At 43.8% G+C, this 22,535-nt stretch overlaps 1 protein-coding gene across 1 annotated transcript in view; it reads left to right on the top strand.

Annotated features, from left to right (window-relative positions):
* The window catches only part of TP53I13 (tumor protein p53 inducible protein 13), a 32,250-nt gene extending 14,335 nt beyond the window's left edge, over positions 1 to 17,915 (top strand). Inside the window, exons 3-9 of the mRNA XM_075333176.1 lie at positions 3,298 to 3,333; positions 6,004 to 6,062; positions 7,375 to 7,453; positions 9,136 to 9,264; positions 12,928 to 13,116; positions 15,132 to 16,014; positions 16,951 to 17,915. Coding sequence (XP_075189291.1) covers positions 3,298 to 3,333; positions 6,004 to 6,062; positions 7,375 to 7,453; positions 9,136 to 9,264; positions 12,928 to 13,116; positions 15,132 to 16,014; positions 16,951 to 17,060 — 1,485 coding nt within the window. The 3' untranslated portion in view covers positions 17,061 to 17,915. The remainder of the gene's footprint in view (positions 1 to 3,297; positions 3,334 to 6,003; positions 6,063 to 7,374; positions 7,454 to 9,135; positions 9,265 to 12,927; positions 13,117 to 15,131; positions 16,015 to 16,950) is intronic.
* The last annotated feature ends 4,620 nt before the right edge of the window (positions 17,916 to 22,535 follow it).

Here is a 22,535-nt window from a genome sequence, read left to right as displayed (position 1 = left end):
GCTAGACAAACAGCATTCACTACGGGCTGCAATCTCTTCTTTAAGAACCAGTCGCACACATTAAGACGCCTCATGCACTTCCTACGTAAGATGGTAGCAATGGAGGCAGTTCTTTTCGCGCAGTTTCATCTGCGTCCACTACAATGTGACATTCTCCGCCAATGGGACGGGGAGTCGACCTCCCTCAACAGAGTCGTCTTTCTTTCTCAGGCGGCCAAGGAATCTCTACGGTGGTGGCTTCTTCCCACCTCATGGTCAAAAAGAAGGTCCTTCCTATCCCCATCCTGGGCGATAGTTACGACAGACGCGAGTCTATCAGGGTGGGGAGCAGTTTTTCTCCACCACAGCGCTCAGGGTACGTGGACTCAGCAAGAGTCCACCCTTCAGATCAATGTTCTTGAACACAGAGCAGTGTATCTTGCCCTACAAACCTTCCAACAGCAGCTGGAAAGCAAGCAAATCCGACTTCAGTCGGACAACTCCACAGCGGTGGCATACATCAACCACCAAGGAAGAACGCGCAACCGGCAAGCCTTCCAGGAAGTCCGGCAGGTTCTGATGTGGGTGGAAGACACGGCATCCACCATATCCACAGTTCACATCCCAGGCGTGGAAAACTAGGAAGCTGACTTCCTAAGTCGCCGGGGTGTGGCCGAAAGGGTATGGTCTCTTCACCCGGACGGGTTTCAGGAGATCTGGCGCCGCTGACAGAGGCCGGACGTCGATCTAATGGCGTCACGGCACAACAACAATGTGCCAGCTTCATAGCACGGTTTCACAATCATCGAGCTCTGGCGGCAGACGCCTTAGTTCAGCATTGGTCGCAGTTCCAGCTACCTTATGTGCCACCTCTGGCATTGTTGCCCAGAGTGCTGCGTTAGATCAGGACCGACTGCGGCCGCGCCATCCTCGTCGCTACAGATTGGCCGAGGATGTTGTGGTTCCCGGTTCTGTGGTGCCTCACGGTAGGCTAACCGGGGGCACTACCAGACCAATCAGACTGGCTGTCTCAAGGGCCATTCTTCCATTTGAATTCTACGGCCCTCAACCTGATGGTGTGGCTTTGAGTCCTGGAACCTAGTGTCGTCAGGATTACCTCAGGACGTGGTTGCCACCATGAGACAGGCTAGCATACCAACGTCCGCCAAGATTGACCACAGGACGTGGAAGATATTCTTATCTTGGTGCTCGGCGCAGGGTGTTTCTCCCTGGCCGGTTGCATCGTCTGTTTCCTTCCTTCCTGCAATCTAGGTTGGAAAAAGGGTTGTCGCTCAGTTCCCTTTAGGGACAAGTCTCAGCGCTATCTGTATTTTTTCAGAAACGACTTCCTCAGGTACGCACGTTCCTACGGGGAGTTTGTCTTCTCAGCACTCCGTACAGGCGGCCGTTAGAGCCCTGGGATCTGAACAAGGTTCTAATTGCTCTCCAGATGCCGCCTTTCGAGCCTTTGAAAGAGGTCTCCCTTCCCGCTTTTCTCGGGAAGTGGCCTTCTAGTAACGGTCTCGTCTCTTAGGAGAGTTTCCGAGCTAGCAACGCTCTCATACAAATCTCCCTTCCTGGTCCTTCACCAGGACAGGGTAGTTCTGCGTCCGATTCCGGAATTTCTCCCTAAGGTGGGATCCCACTTTCATATCAATCAGGATATCACCTCACCTTCTTTGTGTCCTCGTCCAGTCCATCAATTTCAGAAGGATTTGCATCTGTTGGTTCTGGTGAGAGCACTCAGGTTCTACTTCCCGCATGGCGCTCCTGCGCCACCCGGATGCACTCTTTGTCCTTGTCGCTGGTCGGCGTAAACAGTCGCAAGCTTCTGAATCCACCCTGGCTCGGAGGATCGAGGAACCAATTCTTGAAACCTACAGTTCTACTGGGCTTCTGGTTCTCTCAAGGCTGAAGGCCCATTCTACCAGAGCCGTGGGTGCATCCTGGGCATTACGGCACCAGGCTACGGCTCAGCAGGTGTGTCAGGCACCTACCTGATTGAGTCTGCATACTTTTACCAAGCATTTTCAGGTGCATACCTACGCTTCGGCAGACGCCAGCCTAGGTAGATAAGTCCTTCAGGCGGCGATTGCCCACCTGTAGGAAAGGGCTGTTTGACGGCCCTATCACGAGGTATTCTTTTACCCACCCAGGGACTGCTTTTGGACGTCCCAATTGTCTGGGTCTCCCAATTAGGAGCGAAAAAGAAGGGAATTTTGTTTACTTACCGTAAATTCCTTTTCTTCTAGCTCCAATTGGGAGACCCAGCACCCGCCCTGTTTTCTCGGGGTTTTTCTGTTTTTTCGGGTACACATGTTGTTCATGTGGTATGGTTCAGTTCTCCGATGTTTCCTCGGATTGAATTGGTCTTTAAACCAGTTATTGGCTTTCCTCCTTCTTGCTTTGGCACTAAAACTGGTGAGCCAGTGATCCCACTGGGGGTGTATAGCCAGAAGGGGAGGGGCCTTACACTTTTAAGTGTAATACTTTGTGTGGCCTCCGGAGGCAATAGCTATACACCCAATTGTCTGGGTCTCCCAATTGGAGCTAGAAGAAAAGGAATTTACGGTAAGTAAACAAAATTCCCTTCTTTACACTGTTATAATAAACATGTATTTTTTTTTTGTCAAAAAAAAAAATTGAACCAAAAAATAAACCATAAAAACATTATTATGTTGCAAAAAACATAATACACGATAAAACATACACAAATAACAATAAAAAATAAACATTAAAAAGATTAAAAAAAATGTGAACGGCTAAATGACAATAAATAAACCATACAAAAAAAAATTTAACCAACCTTTGGAGGATAGATACTCTGAATGCGTCAGAAATCAGACCACTAACAAGATTGATGCTAAGGACACACGAGGCAACAAAGACAGGCGCAGAAGCCAAACTATATATATATGGGATGTAAGCAATCAACCACATTAGCAGAACTGGATTGAGCAGGTCAGAAGAATTCAGGGCGTGCAACAATCCAGACAACGTCACGGAGGGCTGTATAGTTTGCCTAATTATGCCCATACAAAAGACAGATTGAACAAAGGAAAACGTGTGAAGCCTTTTGGACGTCCGCCATGGCCAATCAATATATCGATGAGCGTTTTGTTGTCGTTTGACAACACTCAACGTGTGACACATGGACAACTACCTATCAGCGATACAAACAAAAAAAAAAAAAAAAAAAGACTTTGCCAAATAAATCGCACGATGGATTGACTTGTGTAAAGCAGCCTTTAGTCTTATGATTTGTGTTACTATGTTTTTTCCTTTTTCCTTATACATTGTTGTTTTTCTATGGCACAGATACTTCCCAGCATCGCTTCTGTGCACCAGCAGGAGGTAAGAATTGGACCTGATCTCTTTATTAGATTTCTTTATTCCCTTAAAGGGGTTCTCCACAATGTTAAACTTTAAAGGGAACCTGTCACCACTTTTTCGGCATATAAGCTGCGGCCACCACCGGTGGGCTCTTATATACAGCATTCTAACATGCTGTATATAAGAGCCCAGGCTGCTGTGACAACATAAAATACACTTTATAATACTTACCTAATGGTCGCTCGGTTGGCCAGATGGGCGTCTCCGTTGTCCCGTGCCGGTGCCGACTCTTTCGGTCATCTTCGTCCGCCTTCTGACTCCTGTGTGCATGACGCGTCCTACGTCAAACACACTCGCCGGTCCTGCGCAGGCGCACTACAATACTTTGATCTGCACTTGCTCAGGACCTGAATGCCGGCGAGTGTTGATGACGTCAGACGCGTCATGCACCGCGGCTAGAGAAGAAGGAAGACAAAGATGGCCAAAAGAGATGGCACCGGACAACAGACACCCCCATCTGGCCAACCGCGCGACCGTTAGGTGAGTATTATAAAGTGATTTTTATGTTCTACACAGCGGCCTGGGCTCTTATATACAGCATGTTAGAATGCTGTATATAAGAGCCCGGTGGTGGTGGCCGCAGCTTATAGGCCAAAAAAGTGGTGACAGGTTCCCTTTAAAGAGAAAAGTTGACTGGAAAAATGAGACAAAAAAACCCACCGTGCTTACCACTGGACTCCACTGCCCACTTTGAGTGCTGCTCCAACGCTGAGGTTACAGACCGGCTGCAGTATTAAGTGACTGTCATCAGGACGGTGGAGCCTGTCGGAGTGGTAGCACTGGAGCGTGGAGCGGATTCTGGTTGTTAGAATGTTGTCTGGTGTTTTTTGTTTTTTTTTTTTTTTTTTTTTGTTTGTTTTTTTTTTCTCTTTTTTCGCCAGGCTGTCTTTCCCACGTGAAGTTAAAAAATATTACAGAGAACCAAGACTGCCAATGATTTTTTTAGACTGTCAACCATTAAGCCCTTCACACCTGGGCGACTTTCCGTTTTCATTTTTTGCTCCCCTTCTTCCAAGAGCTGTAACTTTATTTTTCTGGCAATCTTGCCATATGAGGGCTTGTTTTTCGCGGGACGAGTTGTACTTTTAAATGAAACCATAAGTTTTACCATATATTGTACTGGAAAACGGTAAAAAAAAATTCCAAGTGCAAAAAAGTGCGATTGCATGATTATTTTTGGTATATTTTATTCACTGTGTTCACTATATGGTAAAAATGATGTGTCGGTGTGATACCTCAATTTTTAATGGGGCAAAAGCTGGGTGATTTGAACTTTTAGGATTTTTTTTAAACTTTTTTTTTTTTTAACTTTATTTTACTAGGCCCCCTTGGGGACTAGAAGGATCAGCAGTTTGATCTCTCATTCATTTCTGTTGATCACAGCTACACAGCTGTGATCACCAGATTCACTCACCTCTGGTTACTGGCAGCACTTGGCTGGCTGAAGAGGAAGTGAGTCATGTGAGCTACAGGAGTCATCACATGACCCTGCGCTACCATGGCAACCATCGGCTCACCTTGATCACGTCACAGCACTGCCAATGGGGCCGGGTGAGTAAAGATTTACCATGGCAGGGATTTCAATCGCTTTGTCACATTTTGACAGTGCAATTTAAGAGGTTAACAGGCGTGAGTGGATCGCGGATCCACCTGTACCTGTGAGGCACACGTCAGCTGTTGAAATCACTGGCATGTGCAGGAATCGCCACCGGCTGCCTGCAACAGGCGCCAGTGATTACTACTATATGGCTTAGGACGAACCATTACGGCCTGCGGTCGTTAAGGTGTTTTCCATTTCTCCTCTAGCCACTAAGAAGGCGATAATTGTCTAATATCTGGAGCCAACACTGCGGAGTCCCCGACCGATCATGAGAATGGGTCCCAATCACATGTTCCTCCTCCTTGTGGTTTGGGTTGGATGGAGCGGCTCTGTCACTTCTTCACTGTCTGCCTCCTTCTTGACTTTGAGACTAATGAAGTAGCCAAGCGCTGATATTTCTTATATTTTTGACCCATAAACCTTGCACACGACTACCGCTGCTTGCTTCATTCATTCATTCATTCATTCATTCATTCATTCATTCATTCATTCATTCATTCATTCATTCATATACCGCTCCATCCAATCTGATCCACAAATAGGAGAAAGAGATCAGAACCCGGTTGTAGTGATCGGTGAGGCCTCCAGAGTGTGGACGGGGTATCACATCTGTTTGGTGGTTTTTGTAATTGCAAACCATGACGCTGCACCAGATCCATCACAGCTGAGACACAAACTGACCCCAGGTCATCCCAATGACTTGTAACAGGGGCTGTGAGATCTCGTCAGTAAGTATAGAGCAGCATGAGTCCTAGAGAATGACTGTATCTGTGGCTCCTCACTGAGGCGGTGAGGTGGATTTCAACACAACCTTCCTCTTCTGTAATCAAAAGTTCTCAAAATAGATTAGTGTTTAGTATTAACCAGAGATAACGGGTGCCAATATTTCCACGTATAACGTATTGTGTATACAAGGTGTCACATGAGCTCAGGAACCTGTGATAAAACCCAGCTCTGTGTTCAGGTTATAGGAGGGTAACGTGTCTTTAGGAATGAATGTCAGAGTCACTGTGTTGTGTATTCTCTTGTAGATCTCCCCTCAGGTGTGCCCAGACACTGCCATAGTCTACACAACCTCAATACCCAACAGGTAAGTAGTGCAGTTGTCGGTGCTACTATCGCACAAAGAGGTGCCTGCTGACATCTAACCTCGACCTGTAGTCTGGGAACTCCTCTGTGCTGGCAGCCTGGGGTTTCGCCTCTTCACAGTGCACAGAGCTGTGCTGTTCTGCTCAATACATTGCTTACATCCAAACCCTGCCGAAGCTGGTACCGATTGATCTCTGGTGGTCCCGCCGGACACCTACTTATCTTATGTTGATAAACTAAGATCATCGGTATCCGAATAGTGGAAAACCCTTCTAAGCACTAATCATTCAAAATGCCGGAAGGAATTCACCATAGAACACAAAATACACTATTGCTTCCATATTTTAGTTTGTTGTTTTGTTTTTTTTTTTTTAATGACTTATAGCGATTCTCCCACACTCAATCTTCAGAAGCCCAGTGCTCCTCTGCCTGCTTGGCTTCCTGCTCTCAATCTTCAGAAGCCCAGTGCTCCTCTGCCTGCTTGGCTTCCTGCTCTCAATCTTCAGAAGCACACTGCTCCTCTGCCTCCTGGCTTCCTGCTCTCAATCTTCAGAAGCACACTGCTCCTCTGCCTCCCGGCTTCCTGCTCTCAATCTTCAGAAGCACACTGCTCCTCTGCCTCCCGGCTTCCTGCTCTCAATCTTCAGAAGCACACTGCTCCTCTGCCTCCCGGCTTCCTGCTCTCAATCTTCAGAAGCACACTGCTCCTCTGCCTCCCGGCTTCCTGCTCTCAATCTTCAGAAGCACACTGCTCCTCTGCCTCCCGGCTTCCTGCTCTCAATCTTCAGAAGCACACTGCTCCTCTGCCTCCCGGCTTCCTGCTCTCAATCTTCAGAAGCCCAGTGCTCCTCTGCCTGCTTGGCTTCCTGCTCTCAATCTTCAGAAGCACACTGCTCCTCTGGCTTCCGGCTTCCTGCTTGTCAGAAGGTGGTGCTCTCCTGATTGACAGTTCAGGTAGGCAGCATACTGCAGGTTGAGGAAGATCTGTTTCTGCTGCCTGTGAGGATCACGGACACAATTCGGCCAGCTTCAGAGCAACGCTTACAAGGTGTATAGCAAACTTCTTTCAAGAAGTGTGCGCATCTTGTGAGTAAACTGCAATGTTTTGGGGTTTTTTTGGTTTTTTGGTTTTTTTTATACAAGTGCTTTGCAATTTTACCCTTCTAATAAGCCGAGATACCCTCTTTCATGCAATGAATTGTCTTGTTACCAGTAAAGATGTTATGAGTTGGAGACCTACTTACTATGTATATACATACTATGTATACCCCAGTTACATTATAATGTATTTCTGACTTCCTGTGTATTTGCAGTGGAGCTCATAGACCTACATGGGCCAAGTATGGAGAATATATCTACTGTCCACCTCAGCAATGGGTTCATAATCTTCAGGTGAGCAGTTGTAATGCTCATTGATTGAGACATTAAGGCGACACGATTACTAAACCAGATCTGTGCGCGTTATCTTTGATGTATTCCCTTGCTTGTACCTTCTTCAAGTAATCGACCACCGTGTCTGCAGACCATTTTCTTTTCCCATTCTCCTTTGTCTATACTGGAGATATCCAACTTAGAAAAGGGGTAGATCTGAAACCGATGAATTGGACCGTGCTGATGGCATCTTGAGCTGCTGTAGTTTACAGCTGCTGGGACCAGAACTAGTTCCGATCTCAGCACTTTATTTCCTCATATTGTCACTTTCTACAGACACCGCAACATTTGGGGAGATTGACAGAGGAAGAACGCTCACTCTTAGCCCTTGAACACCTCCCCCCCCTCAAAGCTGTATTGCCATAGTCTGAGGAGTATTAGATCATCCTGGATTTGAAGATTAATGGGTTACCTAGCTATACAGTGTGTCCACCCATATCCTGTCCACCACCATTAACTTGAGAACGGTGGCAGCTATAGGCATAGAAGTGGTGTCTAGGTATAGTAAAGTAGCCATGCGCTACGCAATGAAACCAGTACAGCACCACCTGGTGGAAAACAGATTTAGCATTTTTATCTCGAAGGGCATCATCAATTCAATACGATTCGACACCTTGCATACAGAAATGCTATGATATGAAATCCATGATCCCCCACCCCCCCCAAAAAAAAAAACATTGAATGCTGGTCACGCATATGGTGCTCATTTAACTTTGATGCTCAGAGTGGCCACCTTCAGCTGCAATGCACATCTGGAGTCTGGACAGCATACTGTATCTTGCTGCACGTTGTGCAATATGGTAGGTGACACGTTTACACAAGCATCTGTGATACATCGTCGTAGGTGCTGCAATGTTGGTGGAGGGGTCGCATACACCTGTTTGATGTGACCTCACAGAAAGAAGTCCAATGGGTTCAGGTCAGCGTGGAGGCCACTCCACGCAGCCATCATACCCAATGATTTGTAGGAAAGTCACCATGAGGTATCTCTTCACGTCTGCAGCCTTGTGAGTTTTACACGTTCTAATCATAGGATTTCTGTATGCAAGGTGTCGATTCGTATTGAATTGATGATGCCCTACAACTTTGTACTTCACTTTTTTTTCTCTCTCGTTCGGTTTTTGAGATAAAAATGCTAACTCCATTGTTTTCCACCAGGTGGCGCATGGCTACTTTACTATACCTAGACACCACTTCTATGCCTATAGCTGCCGCCGCTCTCAAGTTAATGGCGGAGGACAGGATATGGGTGGACACATTGTATAAAACGGGTTGAGATGATGCATATTCTTCTCCCCTTGTGGAACAAATAAATATTTTGAGATAGTTTTCACGGCCGACTATATTTCTTCTTCTTCCCTCCCATCTGTGTGTCTTCAGCGTCTTTATTTACCTTTGTAATTGCTGATCAGAGAATATTCTGTCCTTTCTGGGAATTGTGAGATGAGTAAAGGTCACTGAGGAGACGCCCAGCTGTTTAGAGGATGGAGGCTGAATTCTTAAGGACTGTACAGGTTTAGAACGCATGGCTGCTTCTTCCCACAATGGTTCCACACCAAATATAATAATCCAAAACCTCACCATTCAGCTGTTGTGTGCAATGTTACCAGAATCCATGTGTGCCTCTTATTTGTGTATTCCAGCATGGCGGTGTGGCCTTCCTGTACCATCCATGTGTGCACCCAAAACTGAAGAAGGCTATAGCCTCAATGGCTAGACATTCCCTAACAAAACACATAATTACCCCCCTCCACACCCTCTCCAGAGACAGGGTAAGGATCTTTGTAGGATTTACATTTATTTGTTTAGATGAAGTGTTACATCCACGTCACTGGACCAACTGGTAATCTGCGTAATCAAAAAATGACTTAGGCTATGTGCGCACTAGGCGTTTTTGCCGCGTTTTTAGCGGCGTTTTTTACCGCGTTTTTCTGCTGAAAACGCAGTGACATTGCTTCCCCAGCAATGTCAATGGGTTTTCAGAAGTGCTGTCCTCACACAGCGTTTTTTTTAGCTGCGTTTTTGTGGTGACCACAAAAACGCAGCATGTCAATTATTTCTGCGTTTTCCACTGCGTTTTTCACTCATTGAATTCAATGAGATGTTAAAAACGCAATGAATAACGCATATAGCCGCGTTTCTATGACTAAAAACGCAGCTATAAACGCAAGGGGTGGGCACTACAGTGACGTGTACAGGAAGAGGATTCCTTCTGTTGGTAAACACAGAAGGATGAATCCTCCCGGTACCGTCACCGCTGCTTCCACCTCCCGTCCTGTGCATGTCAGCTCCGTGCGGCGCCATGTCTGGGCGGGAGGTGGAGGCAGCGGCGAAAACCAAAGTGAACAGTAGAAAAAAAAAAAATGTCATATACTCACCTGTCCGCAGGGTCCGGTGCAATGCCCGCTCCCATCTCCTCCCGGTCCCGCCGCTCTGGCTGTGTGCAGTCTCCCCGGCCGGCAGGACCTTGCTTGCAGGACCTGGCGCTGATCACCTGATGCAGTCACCTGACGCATCAGCTGATCGCGGTGTCGCCGGCTTTTTCGCGCCCGGCCGGCTATCAGCTGATCCTGCCGTCAGGGGACTTCATCAGCTGATTACCGGCAGCTCCGGCAGCGATCGTATAGGATCAGACTCCTGTCCAATCAATCGCTCCAGGAGCTGCCGGTAATCACCACAGCACATAAGTGAGTATTATTTATTTTTTTTTTTTTCTACTGATGCATCAGCTGATTGTATAATCGGCTTTTATACAATCAGCTGATGTGTGATGTGATTCAGGCACTTGATCCTGACACATCATCTGATCGCTCTGCTTTCCAGCAAACCGATCAGATGATATTGGATCCTGATTGGACGGCGCGGGACCCTGACCCAGGATTACTGCGGAGGGGGGTTTATTTCAATAAAGATGGAGTCACTAATTGTGTTGTGTTTTATTTCTAATAAAAATATTTTTCTGTGTGTTGTGTTTTTTTTTATCATTACTAGAAATTCATGGTGGCCATGTCTAATATTGGCGTGACACCATGAATTTCGGGCTTAGGGCTAGCTGATAATATACAGCTAGCCCTAACTCCATTATTACCTAGCTAGCCACCCGGCATCAGGGCAGCTAGAAGAGTTGGATACAGCGCCAGAAGATGGCGCTTCTATGAAAGCGCCATTTTCTGGGGTGGCTGTGGACTGCAATTCGCAGTGGGGGTGCCCAGAAAGCATGGGTACCCTTCACTGTGGATTCCAATCCCCAGCTGCCTAGTTGTACCCGGCTGGACTCAAAAATTAGGCGAAGCCCACGTCATTTTTTTTTTTTTAATTATTTCATGAAATAATTAAAAAAAAAGGGCTTCTCTATATTTTTGGTTCCCAGCCGGGTACAAATAGGCAGCTGGGGGTTGGGGGCAGCCCGTATCTGCCTGCTGTACCCGGCTAGCATACAAAAATATGGCGAAGCCCATGTCATTTTTTTTTCTTTTTGGGCAAAAAACTGCATACAGTCCTGGATGGAGGCTGCTGAGCCTTGTAGTTCTGCAGCTTCTGTCTGCTCTCCTGCATACACTAGTGAATGGAGGATGCTGAGACTTGTAGTTCTGCAGCTGCTATCTGCTCTCCTGCATACACTAGTGAATGGAGGATGCTGAGACTTGTAGTTCTGCAGCTGCTGCCTGCTCTCCTGCATACACTAGTGAATGGAGGATGCTGAGACTTGTAGTTCTGCAGCTGCTGTCTGCTCTCCTGCATACACTAGTGAATGGAGGATGCTGAGACTTGTAGTTCTACAGCTGCTGTCTGCTCTCCTGCATACACTAGTGAATGGAGGATGCTGAGACTTGTAGTTCTGCAGCTGCTGTCTGCTCTCCTGCATACAATGAACATTTTGAAGAAGGAAATGACATCAGACCTTTTTTTTTTTTTTTTTTTTTCATCAACAATCTTTAATGGCATTGTGCACTGATTAAAAACGCAGTGAGCAAAAACGCAGCAAAAAACGCACCAAATCGCGGCAAAAACGCATGCGTTTTTGCCGCGTTTTTTTAGCCGCGGGTGCGTTTTTTAGACAAAAACGCACATAAAAACGCAGCGTGAAAAAAACGCCTAGTGCGCACATAGCCTTAGTGTTTTAAAGCAGGTTTTTATGTTAAAAAATATTTTTTTTTGTTCAGTTTTCTATATTATAATCTATATAAAAAAAAAATATTACAAATCATATACCGTAAATACTCGGGTATAAGCAGAGGCCCCTAATTTTACCACAAAAAAACTGGAAAGACTTATTGACTTGAGTATAAGCCTAGCGTGGGAAATGCAGCAGCTAATGGTAAATTTCAACGATAAAAATAGATACCAATAAAATGTAATGTGCCCATCCTTGTGCCCCATACTTGTCTCCTGTATTAATGTGCCCGTATTGTACCCTATACCTCGGTGATATCAGCCGTTACACGGGCCACTGCTGTTTTTCTTCAGAGCTTTACTTCACTTGAATGCTTTGCGGCGCCGCAAACCATTCAAGTGAAGTAAAGCTCTGAAGACAACAGCGGCCCCTGCACCGACCGTGATCACTGAGGGGTCTTTTGTGTTTGTGGTTTGCAAGGAGCTGGATGGAGGACCGGTGAGAGAAATTTTGTGGTACCCTCACTCTAGTATAAGCAGAGGAGGGCGTTTTCGGCACAAAAAATGGGCTGAAAAACTCCGCTTATACTTTAAATATATACAGTAACTTTCACACTGGTGATTAGGCTTTATACAAGACGCACACTTCCTGTTTTATTCAAAAGACTTTTCAGCAGTCTCATTATCATCACATAAAAGATTATAATGAAACATGAGCTTTCTAGCCATTCACAATTTATGATGTCACCGCTCGCCTGCTTCCCTTCCATTCTCTATTCTGGACAGATGGCAGTGTTCAGTATATATGATATACGATGTCTATTAATAAGATCATTCTTTCACTCATATATCATGCATGTTAACAGCAATCTTCCACAATGATTTTCATGATCCAATTAGCCATCAAACTATTGTTGATCAGCAGCACATCACCGCATGTAAACAGGCATGTGCTGCCGACCAACGTGATTTATTGTAGTGGATAGTATACGGGGCTTCGGTAGTGTTGTAGGTGTCCGAGTACTTTTATATTAATGGTATATAGATGAAAACTCTGCACTCTGGCGTTATCACAAGCAGCGAGGGACGTCACAGCGTTACAGATTCCCATCTACCTTATTTTGTGCGATCCTAGTAGAGTGCAGATGGTCTTGATTGAAGTCTGTAATTTTGAATTTCCAGAATAAAGGGTTCTATAGAAAATGCAAACCTTTTTTCCCAAAATTCCCAACATGCTGTGACCTAAAATGATCATTTTGAGAGGATCTTGTTTGTATTTTGTGGTTATTTACTTGTTTTAAATTTTTATTTTTTTTTCTTAGCCACTTGCACTGGCTGCTTGGTGCTCGACTCTGGAGATGTCTCACATAAATAGGACAGAAATCCTTGACTGGTTAATGGACAATGTACACATTGAGCGACGGTATGAAAAAAGAAAAGACGGTTCCTACCAGTATTTGCTCATCCGACCATCTGTGACTGCAACTGGTGACTCCAGTATGTACTGGCAGGTAAGACATGGACGTATTGTTGAAACCAGAAGTTTACATACACTATCTAAAAAGACACAATTGCAGGTTTTTCTCACTATCTGAGATGAAATCAGAATAAACCTTTCCTGTTTTACGTCAATTAGGAACCAACATTTTTTAAATTTGCCAAAAATAGCAGATTAATAATAGAGAGAATGTTTTAAGGCATTTTTATTACTTTCTGGAAAGTGAAAAGTTTATATACACTAAGAGTACTATGCCTGTAAACAATATGGGACAGCCCATATGATGATATTGTCATGTCTTTGGAAGCTTTGATAGGTTTATTAGCAACATCTGAGTTAGAGATACACCTGTGGATGTATTTTAATGCACACCTGAAACCCACTGCTTCTTTGTGAAGCATCATGGGAAAGTCAAAAGAAATCAGCCAAGATCTCAGGAAGAGAATTGTGGACTTGCACAAGTCTGGTTCATCCTTGGGTGCAATTTACAGATACCTGAAGGTGCCGCGTTCATCTGTACAAACAATTATATGAAAGAACAAACAAGATGGGAATGTCCAGCCATCATACCGCTTAAGAAGGAGACGGGCTCTGTGTAGAGATGATCGTGCTTTGTGAGATATGTGAATATCAACCCAAGAACAAAAGCAAAAGAGCTTGTGAAGATGCTGGCGGAAGCTGGTAAGGTTGTGTCATTATCCACAGTGAAACGAGTACTGTATCAACATGGTCTGAAAGGCCACTCTGCCAGGAAGAAGCCATTATTCCAAAAGAAACCTAAAGCCAGATTAATGTCTGCAAATTCAAACAGGAACAAAGACCTTAATTTAACTGTTTGGCTATAATGACCATTGTTATGTTTGGAGGAAAAAGGGAGAAACTTTGAAGCCTAAGATACTATCCCAACTGTGAAACGGGGATGGTAGCATCGTGTTATGGGGTTGTTTTGCTGCGCAGGAGGGACTGGTGCACTTCACAAAATAAATGGCATCATGAAGAAAGAAGATTGTGGCAATACTGAAGCAACATCTCAAGACATCAGCCAGGAACTTAAAGCTTGGGCGGAAATGAGTCTTCCAAATGGACAATGACCCGAAGCATACTGTCAAACTGGTTACGAAGTGGCTTAAGGATAACAGTCAATGTTTTGGAGTGGCCATCACAAAGCCCTGATCTCTATTCTATTGAAAATTTATGGGCAAAGCTGAAAGACAGGTGCGAGCAAAGTGACCTACAAACATGGCTCAGTTACACCAGATCTGTCAGGAGGAATGGGCCCAAATTCCTACCAACTATTGAGAAGCTTGTGGAAGGATACAAAACGTTTGACCCAAGTCATACAGTTTAAGAGCAAATGGTACCAAATACTAATGAAATCTATGTAAACTTTTCACTTTGCAGAACTCTCTATCTATAAGAATGTGATTATAAGTAATATTTATTTAATACTGTTTTTAATCTTTGCTTTTCCAGAGCATCTGTTGCTCCTGTATTCTCCACTGTTTCTCCTTCAATGATGCTTTGTTCATCTTCTTGTGACCATTGCAGCCAATTATTGCCCTCGTGGTGACTTTGCATGCATAGCATGTGTCCTCTGATGTCAGTGGAGACATCAGTTAGTGGATGGAAAGTCCTCACTGCAGAGATTGGCAGCGTCACTCTTTACCAACTGTTCTAAAATACCCCAAATGCCGTTTTAATAATGCCGGTAGAGGTGCAAGAATGGCATGAAGTGGTGGCTGTCTCTCCTCCGTTCAGTAGTTGCCAGTGACCTCTCCAGTTTTTCATCAGAAGACCAAACTGGTTCTGAGAGAAAAGAACTCTGCTCACTTTTCTACTGATGTGTTAAACTGGGGGCCATTAAAGTTTTATTAAATATTTCATGACACTTTCTTTTTTAGCCAGAAAACATGCTACATATTTTATTATACTTTACTAAAAATTACAATGGAGAAAATCTGCAGTACCACACATTGCCCAAGGACAAAAACACCCTACTTATACATTTTTGTTTTTCTTTTCTTTCAGCTAGTGCATTCCCACTTGAGGAGACATACTGTGAAACTGAGGCTGAGAAGATTGGTTGTATCAGGCACCTCAGTTGCCCACGAAACAGTTTATAATATATCTCACAGTGTCTCCACCACACCAGCTAATCCACAAACTGAAAAATTAGCCAACAATAGCTCGTTAAGCTCAAGTATATCTGTGACTGCCAACATTCCCTCTCTACCCGATCCTGTAACGCCAAGGACCCCTGTGTATGTGCTTCAGGATTCAGACCCTGAAAGTTTGAAGGCTGACATCCACAGCAGAGAAGTAAATGTGAATGGCCAAGCTGAAACGTCGAATGTGCCCACAAACAATAGTGTTCCCACTCCTGGAAATATAACGCCTGGCTTATCTGGAGTAAATTTGAACCATTCTGTTGAAGAGAATATCTCCAAGGAGGTAGGCCACCATAATGAGGAGCAATTGCAAAATTCTGCAGAAACTCAACACATGGACTCTAAGTCCAAGCAAACTGTGGGATCTGTAAGTCCTGCTCTCCTTCCCACACCTACTCCTCAAAACCAAAGTACATTTACTGACCAGAAGGCAGTGCCCCCCGGGAAGTCATCAACGGACAGCGAAGGGCAGAAACCAAATTGCAAGTGTCAGCAAGATGCCACATTGCAGTTACCAGTCAAGGCCCAGAGGAGGTTGGGTGTCAGTCAGCAGAAGAGTGCTGGAGTGTTTGTTTCCACTCCACGCACTGAAGAAGCAAAGTGGGCAGCAGCATCTCTCGTCTTCCTTTTTGCTTTGCTCATTTTTTCTGTTTTGTACACACAAATTTATAAGAAATTCCGCAAAAGTCAAAGTTTGTACTGGACCCCAGGAAGCCACTCAGAAGAGAAGGAGTCTGTGGCGGGTAAGTTGTGTTCTCTGTATGTGTTGCCCTATATTGTTCATAGTTGTTTTGTGTTATACAAGGCTCTTTTAAAAGGCTTGTCCATTTCTGAATACAGTGATTTCTCTTGCTGTTCTTGTTCTAACATTGATCTTTGTTCCTTTTATGTTCATGTAGCTCTTTAAATGACCAGTCCAGCAATAGCTTTGCTTAGTCAGTCAGCTCCTCCATTACGGAGAAATCAGTGTTTGAGTTTACATGCAAATGAGATTAAAGAGCCATTTGTAGATCTAAAGCCTTCATCACTCCAGCTCTATTCCCTGCCTAGCGCTGCCTCCTGCTCGGCTGACCGCTTGTATGCTGGCAGACTTAAGGCAGAGTAGCAGTCAGGTAAGCAGGAGGCAGCAGTGCTGGGCTGGGAATACAGCTGGAGTGACGGAGGCTTCAGATTGTTGTTTTTTTCAGTAGTGTAAGAGCAGACTGGCTATATAACAGTATTGCTGGAGTGGTCTTTGCAAGAACTAAATTTAGCATATAAATAGTTTTGTAGAGAGTGATATACTGATAAGTGTCCCTTTTTAAAGGGAACATGTCAGGTTCAATATGCACTCAAAACCACGAGCAGTTCTGGGTGCATATTGCTAATCCCGGCCTAACCGTCCCGGTATATAGTAGCATAGATAAAGGGATCTTTAGAAAAAGTATTTCTAAAGATCCTTTATGATATGCTAATGAGTGCAAGTCCCAAGGGCATTATATCCCCTGACTAGTCCGTCCTCTTTGCATGTTCGCACACCCACAAGGATTAGCAATATGCAGCCAGAACTGCGCGTGGTTCTGGGTGCATATTGCACCTGACAGGTTCCCTTTAAACATTGTACAAGAAAGAAATTTTAGTTTTGCCTTTTTGTATTTATAATTTTCTATTTTTTTTTTTCCTTTTTTTGCTTCTTTTAGCGATAATCAAGAGGAGGCTGGTTCAAGGTCACAGCATACGCAAGAAATGGATTGGACGCAAGAAAAATCCAGTGCTTTTGTATGAAAGTCTAAGTGACAGTTCTGACTAGAATCGTGACTGTTACCAAAATTGGGTCATTGTGAAGACCACAGTCTGGATCTGGAAATCGAATGACGTTCTTGTGCCACAAGGAAAATTCTTTGAGTCAACTTTTTATAGTCATAGAGGGTTTGGTGGTTAAAAACAAAAAATGGCAAAGCCCGCCACCTCGTTTTTGACTGTGCCTAGTATTACAGCTAAGACCCAGTTATGTACTGTTGTAGTACTAGATACATCCCATGAAAAGTACCACTTTTTGCAGGTGGGGGAAGGGTAGACTTTTATATCTAATTTCATACGAGTTCTTTAAGATTGTGTATGGTATTGCAGATCTGCCCATTCACTTACAGTACCGACCAAAAGTTTGGACTCACCTTCTCATTCAAAGAGTTCTTTATTTTCATGACTCTAAAAATTGTAGATTCACATTGAAGACATCAAAACTATGAATTAACACAGGTGTAATGAAATACTTAAAAGTGTGAAACTGAAAATATGTCTTATATTCTAGGTTCTTCTAAGTAGCCACGTTTTGCTTTGATTACTGCTTTGCACACTCTTTGCATTCTCTTGATGAGCTTCAAGAGGTAGTCACCGGAAATGGTCTTCCAACAGTCTTGATGGAGTTCCCAGAGATGTTTAGCATTTGTTGGCCCTTTTTGCCTTCACTCTGCAGTCCAGCTCACCCCAAACCATCTCGATTGGGTTCAGGTCTGGTGACTGTGGAGGCCAGGTCATCTGGCGTAGCACCCCATCACTCTCCTTCTTAGTGAAATAGCCCTTACACAGCCTGGAGGTGTGTTTGGGGTGCTAGCCAAAAAATACACAATCTATATGAAGTGAAAGCTGCACACCATATTTAGAGAAGTATGAACAAGCATAACTGCTCTATGATACATAAGGAATGAAAAATACAACTAGCCATATGAAAAATGGAAAAAAAAAATTAAATGTGACATTGCATAACTGCTGAGGATTATTTGAAAAAAAAAAGATATTTAGCTAATGTATTGATCAATTCATTACTGCCCCATAACCAACTTCACGGTAATCTATTATTTATGGGGTCCCTAACCAAATGTTACCTCCTATATAGGAAGTTGAATAACCATGGCTAAAGGGCGGGACTGGGTTCTCAGACAGAAATTATTATTCAACTTCCTATATAGCCAGGTCCCTTGCTTCCCATACACAGCAGATTTCAACCACACATAGAGGTAACATTTGGTTAGGGACCCCATAAATAAGAGATTACCGTGAAGTTGGTTATGGGGCAGTAATGAATTGATCAATACATTAGCTAAATATCATTTTTTTTTTTTTTTTTTTTTCAAATAATCCTCAGCAGTTATGCAATGTCACATTTAATTTTTTTTCTTCCATTTTTCATATGGCTAGTTGTATTTTTCATTCCTTATGTATCATAAAGCAGTTATGCTTGTTCATATTTCTCTAAATTTGGTGTGCAGCTTTCACTTCATATTGTTTGGGGTCATTGTCCTGTTGAAAAATAAATGCTGGTCCAACTAAAGCAAACCGGATGGAATAGCATGCCGCTGCAAGATGCTGTGGTAGCCATGCTGGTTCTGTATGCCTTCAATTTTGAATAAATCCCCAACAGTGTCACCAGCAAAGCACCCCCACACCATCACACCTCCTCCTCCATGCTTCACGGTGGGAACCAGGCATGTAGAGTCCATCCATTCACCTTTTCTACAAAGACACGGTGGTTGGATCCAAAGATCTCAAATTTGGACTCCTCAGACCAAAGCACAGATTTCCACTGGTCTAATGTCCATTCCTTGTGTTCTTTAGCCCAAACAAGTCTCTTCTGCTTGTTGCCTGTTCTTAGCAGTGGTTTCCTAGCAGCTATTTTACCATGAAGGCCTGCTGCACAAAGTCTCCTCTTAACAGTTGTTCTAGAGATGAGGTGTGTCCAAACTTTTGGTCTGTACTGTAAATGATGGAAGCTTTTTTTTTTTTTTTTTTATGTTCCCTGTCCCCTCTTGCAAGGTGACAGCAGACACCTTCAGAATGACCATCAGTGCCTCTGCTCCATTCAGGGATAGCCCTCTGTTCTCAGAAGCGATGGGGTCCCATCAATCAGCAAGTTATCCATTATCACATTGATAGGGGATAACCTTATGTTTTGGGGAAAAAACAAAGTCATAATGTTCTTGAACCCTCTTTGTGCGGAATTAACGCTCTGCTTAGTCTTAATTGTGCAATTTCCTCCATTGTTTGTTCCAATCTTATATTTGTAGCAGCATCTGGAGATCTGGGCACAAGTTTTACTTGTCAATGGTCTTTTTTTTTTTTTTTTTTTCTTGACTCTGCAGATTGATCTCTTAAGTGATTACTTAACCTAAAATACAAGTCTAACAAGATCCTAATAATGGAGTGACGGATGAGGCTGCAGCAACATTCTTGTTGAGATGTGGCACTTGCAAACCTTTGGATCACATTTTGCTTTTGGATCTTGCCCCGGTATTGGAGGGAGACTGGTTAGTGGTCACCATATATCATAACTGATATTCATGGCAACCTACAATTTCTAGTTGGAGGTCACTATAGAAGAGAATTGATATGTACTGGCCTCCAGCTACAATAGACTGGTTTATACCATGCTTTCTGCTTGTGTATTTGCAGACCTGTGCCAAATCAATGACCTATATGCATAGAAAATATTTCTGAAGATGGGATTCAGTAAATTAGTATAGCCACTGGTTTAGATTAGAAAACTTTGTACATAAAGCTGTTTTCCATAGTGTACATTGAAATCTGCCACTCACTCCACTTTTTTTTTTCCTTCCCAAGATTTGGTGGTCTTTTAATCAAACCTGTCTTCTCTCTGTAACAGAGAATTATCTATTACTGCCACGTACGGATTTTCTGAATATGAAAACTTAGTGTTGCGTTTGGCAACGATTTATAAATGACAGTATATTTTTATACTTTTGAAGTGTGACAATTGTATTTTGTGGTGGCATTTTTTTTTTTTATATATATATATATATATATATATCTATCACTTTCATCTTTTTAAAGGATTGTTTAAGAAGTATTGTCTACTGTATTCTTTCATGAAATAACATTTGTGCTAGTCTGTTCTTTTTACAGAAAACTACATCCTTCCTCGTGATTGGCAGGGATTTGTGGAGATAGCAATAACATTAGATCTGTCTATATCTCCTTAACAGCCTTGCGTATTAAAACAGCAGTAAAAGAAAAGTAAATAGCGCCCCCCAGCGTCGGAAAAGCTCCGGGGTTTCAGCTACTGGGGGTAGCTGAGACCCTGCCGATCACTATTCGGGCCATTTTTTCTGGTCCCACTCACGTGATCACCGGTAAACACCATATACCGATGATCATGTTACAGTAAATGGCAGCGCCGGTTAAAAATGATTTATTTCTCATCGGGCATGATCAAACATGTCAGATGGGAGACAGATTTTCTCCCCCGATCTCAAAGTACCCCACCCCCCTCTCCATAATCCAAGATGACGGTATGCACTCCAGCACACCAGTCGCATTCATCTTTCTCCTCTGATTTCTGTCGCATGTGCCATTACAGACAGTTCGTGATGTTGGGTATCTGATAGTGATGTCACGGCGTCTAACAGCTGGGCTTGATGCCAGGTGACATTACAGCTGGTATCAACCCCATTTATTACCCAGTTTGCAACCGCACCAGGGCAATGGGATGAGCTGGGGCGAAGGCCAGGATTGGCACATCTAATGGCTGCGCCACCTCTGAGGTGGCTGCAACCTATATTTAGGCTGGGAAGGGTCCAATAACCATGGCTCTTCCCACCCTGAGAATACCAGACCCCAGCTGTCTGCTTTACCTTGGCTGGTAATCCAATTTGGGGGGGTACCACATGTTTTGTTTTTTTTTTTTTTTTCTTTATTTATAAATTAAAAAAAAAAAAAAAAGTGGGGTCCACCCAAATTAGATTACCAGCCAAGGTAAAGCTGTCAGCTGTGATCTGCAGGCTGCAGCCGTCTGCTTTACCCTAGCTGACTATCAAAAATGGGGGGAGGACTCCACGTCGTTTATTTTAATTATTAATTTTTTGGCTAATTACAAGGTTAAACACCCTTTAGTGCCACATGAGTCACTAAAGGGTGCCAGCTTACAATATGCAGGGGTGGGACGTTATATAGTTTTGACATCCATCCATCCTAGCTTTTTAGGCTATGTGCCAGTGATCAGGATTTGCAGCGTTTTGGGCGGAGAGTATTTTCACTGTGTCTACAACCCTGCGCTGTGCAGTACGAGCACAGTGGAAGGATTTTTGGAAATCTCATGCCCACTGTGCTTATTTTTCCGCAGCATAAACTGACATCCGGCGTGGCTTCCTGAGCCTCAGCATGCCAATTTATGCTGTGAGGATGTGAGTGTTCCCCATGGGAAGAATAGAGCTAAAGTCTGCAGCGGCCCGAACCCTGATCGTGGGCATGAGTAGCTCCGCAGAGTCAGTGTCGCCAGATGGTGGGAACATAGCCTAAAAGTGAGGAATCTGTTGCTACAGCAACATTTTTGTGAAGTACCTGTGGATTCAAAATGCTCACTAGACCCCTGAAGGATTTTATTCAGGAGTATAGTTTCCAAAATGGGGTCATTTGTGGGGGGTTTCTGCTGTATAGGAATCTTAGGGGCCCCGTGAATGTGACATTGTGCTTGCAATTTATTTCAACTTTTCAAAATTTTAAATGGTGCTCCTTCTGTTTTGAGCCCTCCCGTTAGAGCAAACAGAGGTTTTTTACTCCATGTGGGGTATCCCTGCGCTCATAAGAAATTGGACAACAAACTGGAGATCTACTTTTTGCTGTTGCTTCTTGAAAAAGCGAGAAGTTTGTTGCTAAAGCAACATTTTTGTGAAAAAAATGAAAATTTTCAATATGGCAACCTAAGGTTATCAAATTCTGTGAAGTACCTGTGGATTCAAAATGCTCACTATATACCTGAAGGATTTTATCCAGGGGTATAGTTTTCAGAATGGGGTCACTTGAGGGGGAGCTCTACTGTTTAGGCACCTTAGGGGCTCTCCAAATGCGACATGGTGTCCGCTAAAGATTCCAGCCAATTTTGTAGTCAAATTATGCTCCTTCCCTTCTAAGTCCTGCCATGCGCTCAAACAGTTGATTTCCACCACATATAAGGTATCAGTGTACTCAGGAAAAAAGTCACCAAAAAAGTATTGTGCAATTTCTCCTGTTACCCTTGTGGAAAAAAAAAAACCTGGTTGACGTAACAATTTTGTAGTGACCATTTTATTTTTTATTTTCACGGCTCAACGTTATAAACTTCTGTGAAGCACCCGGGGGTCAAGGTGCCCTCCAAACATCTAGATAAACTCCTTGTACTGTCTAGTTTCTAAAATGGAGTCATTTGTGTGGGGTTTCTGCTGTTTAGGTACCTTACCTTAGGGGCCCTACAAATGTGACATGGTGACCACAATCTATTTCAGCCAAATTTGTG

This window comes from Anomaloglossus baeobatrachus, chromosome 2 (genome assembly GCF_048569485.1).
Source record: "Anomaloglossus baeobatrachus isolate aAnoBae1 chromosome 2, aAnoBae1.hap1, whole genome shotgun sequence".
NCBI classification, from domain to species: Eukaryota; Metazoa; Chordata; class Amphibia; order Anura; family Aromobatidae; genus Anomaloglossus; species Anomaloglossus baeobatrachus.
This window is presented reverse-complemented; position numbering and strand designations above follow the sequence as displayed.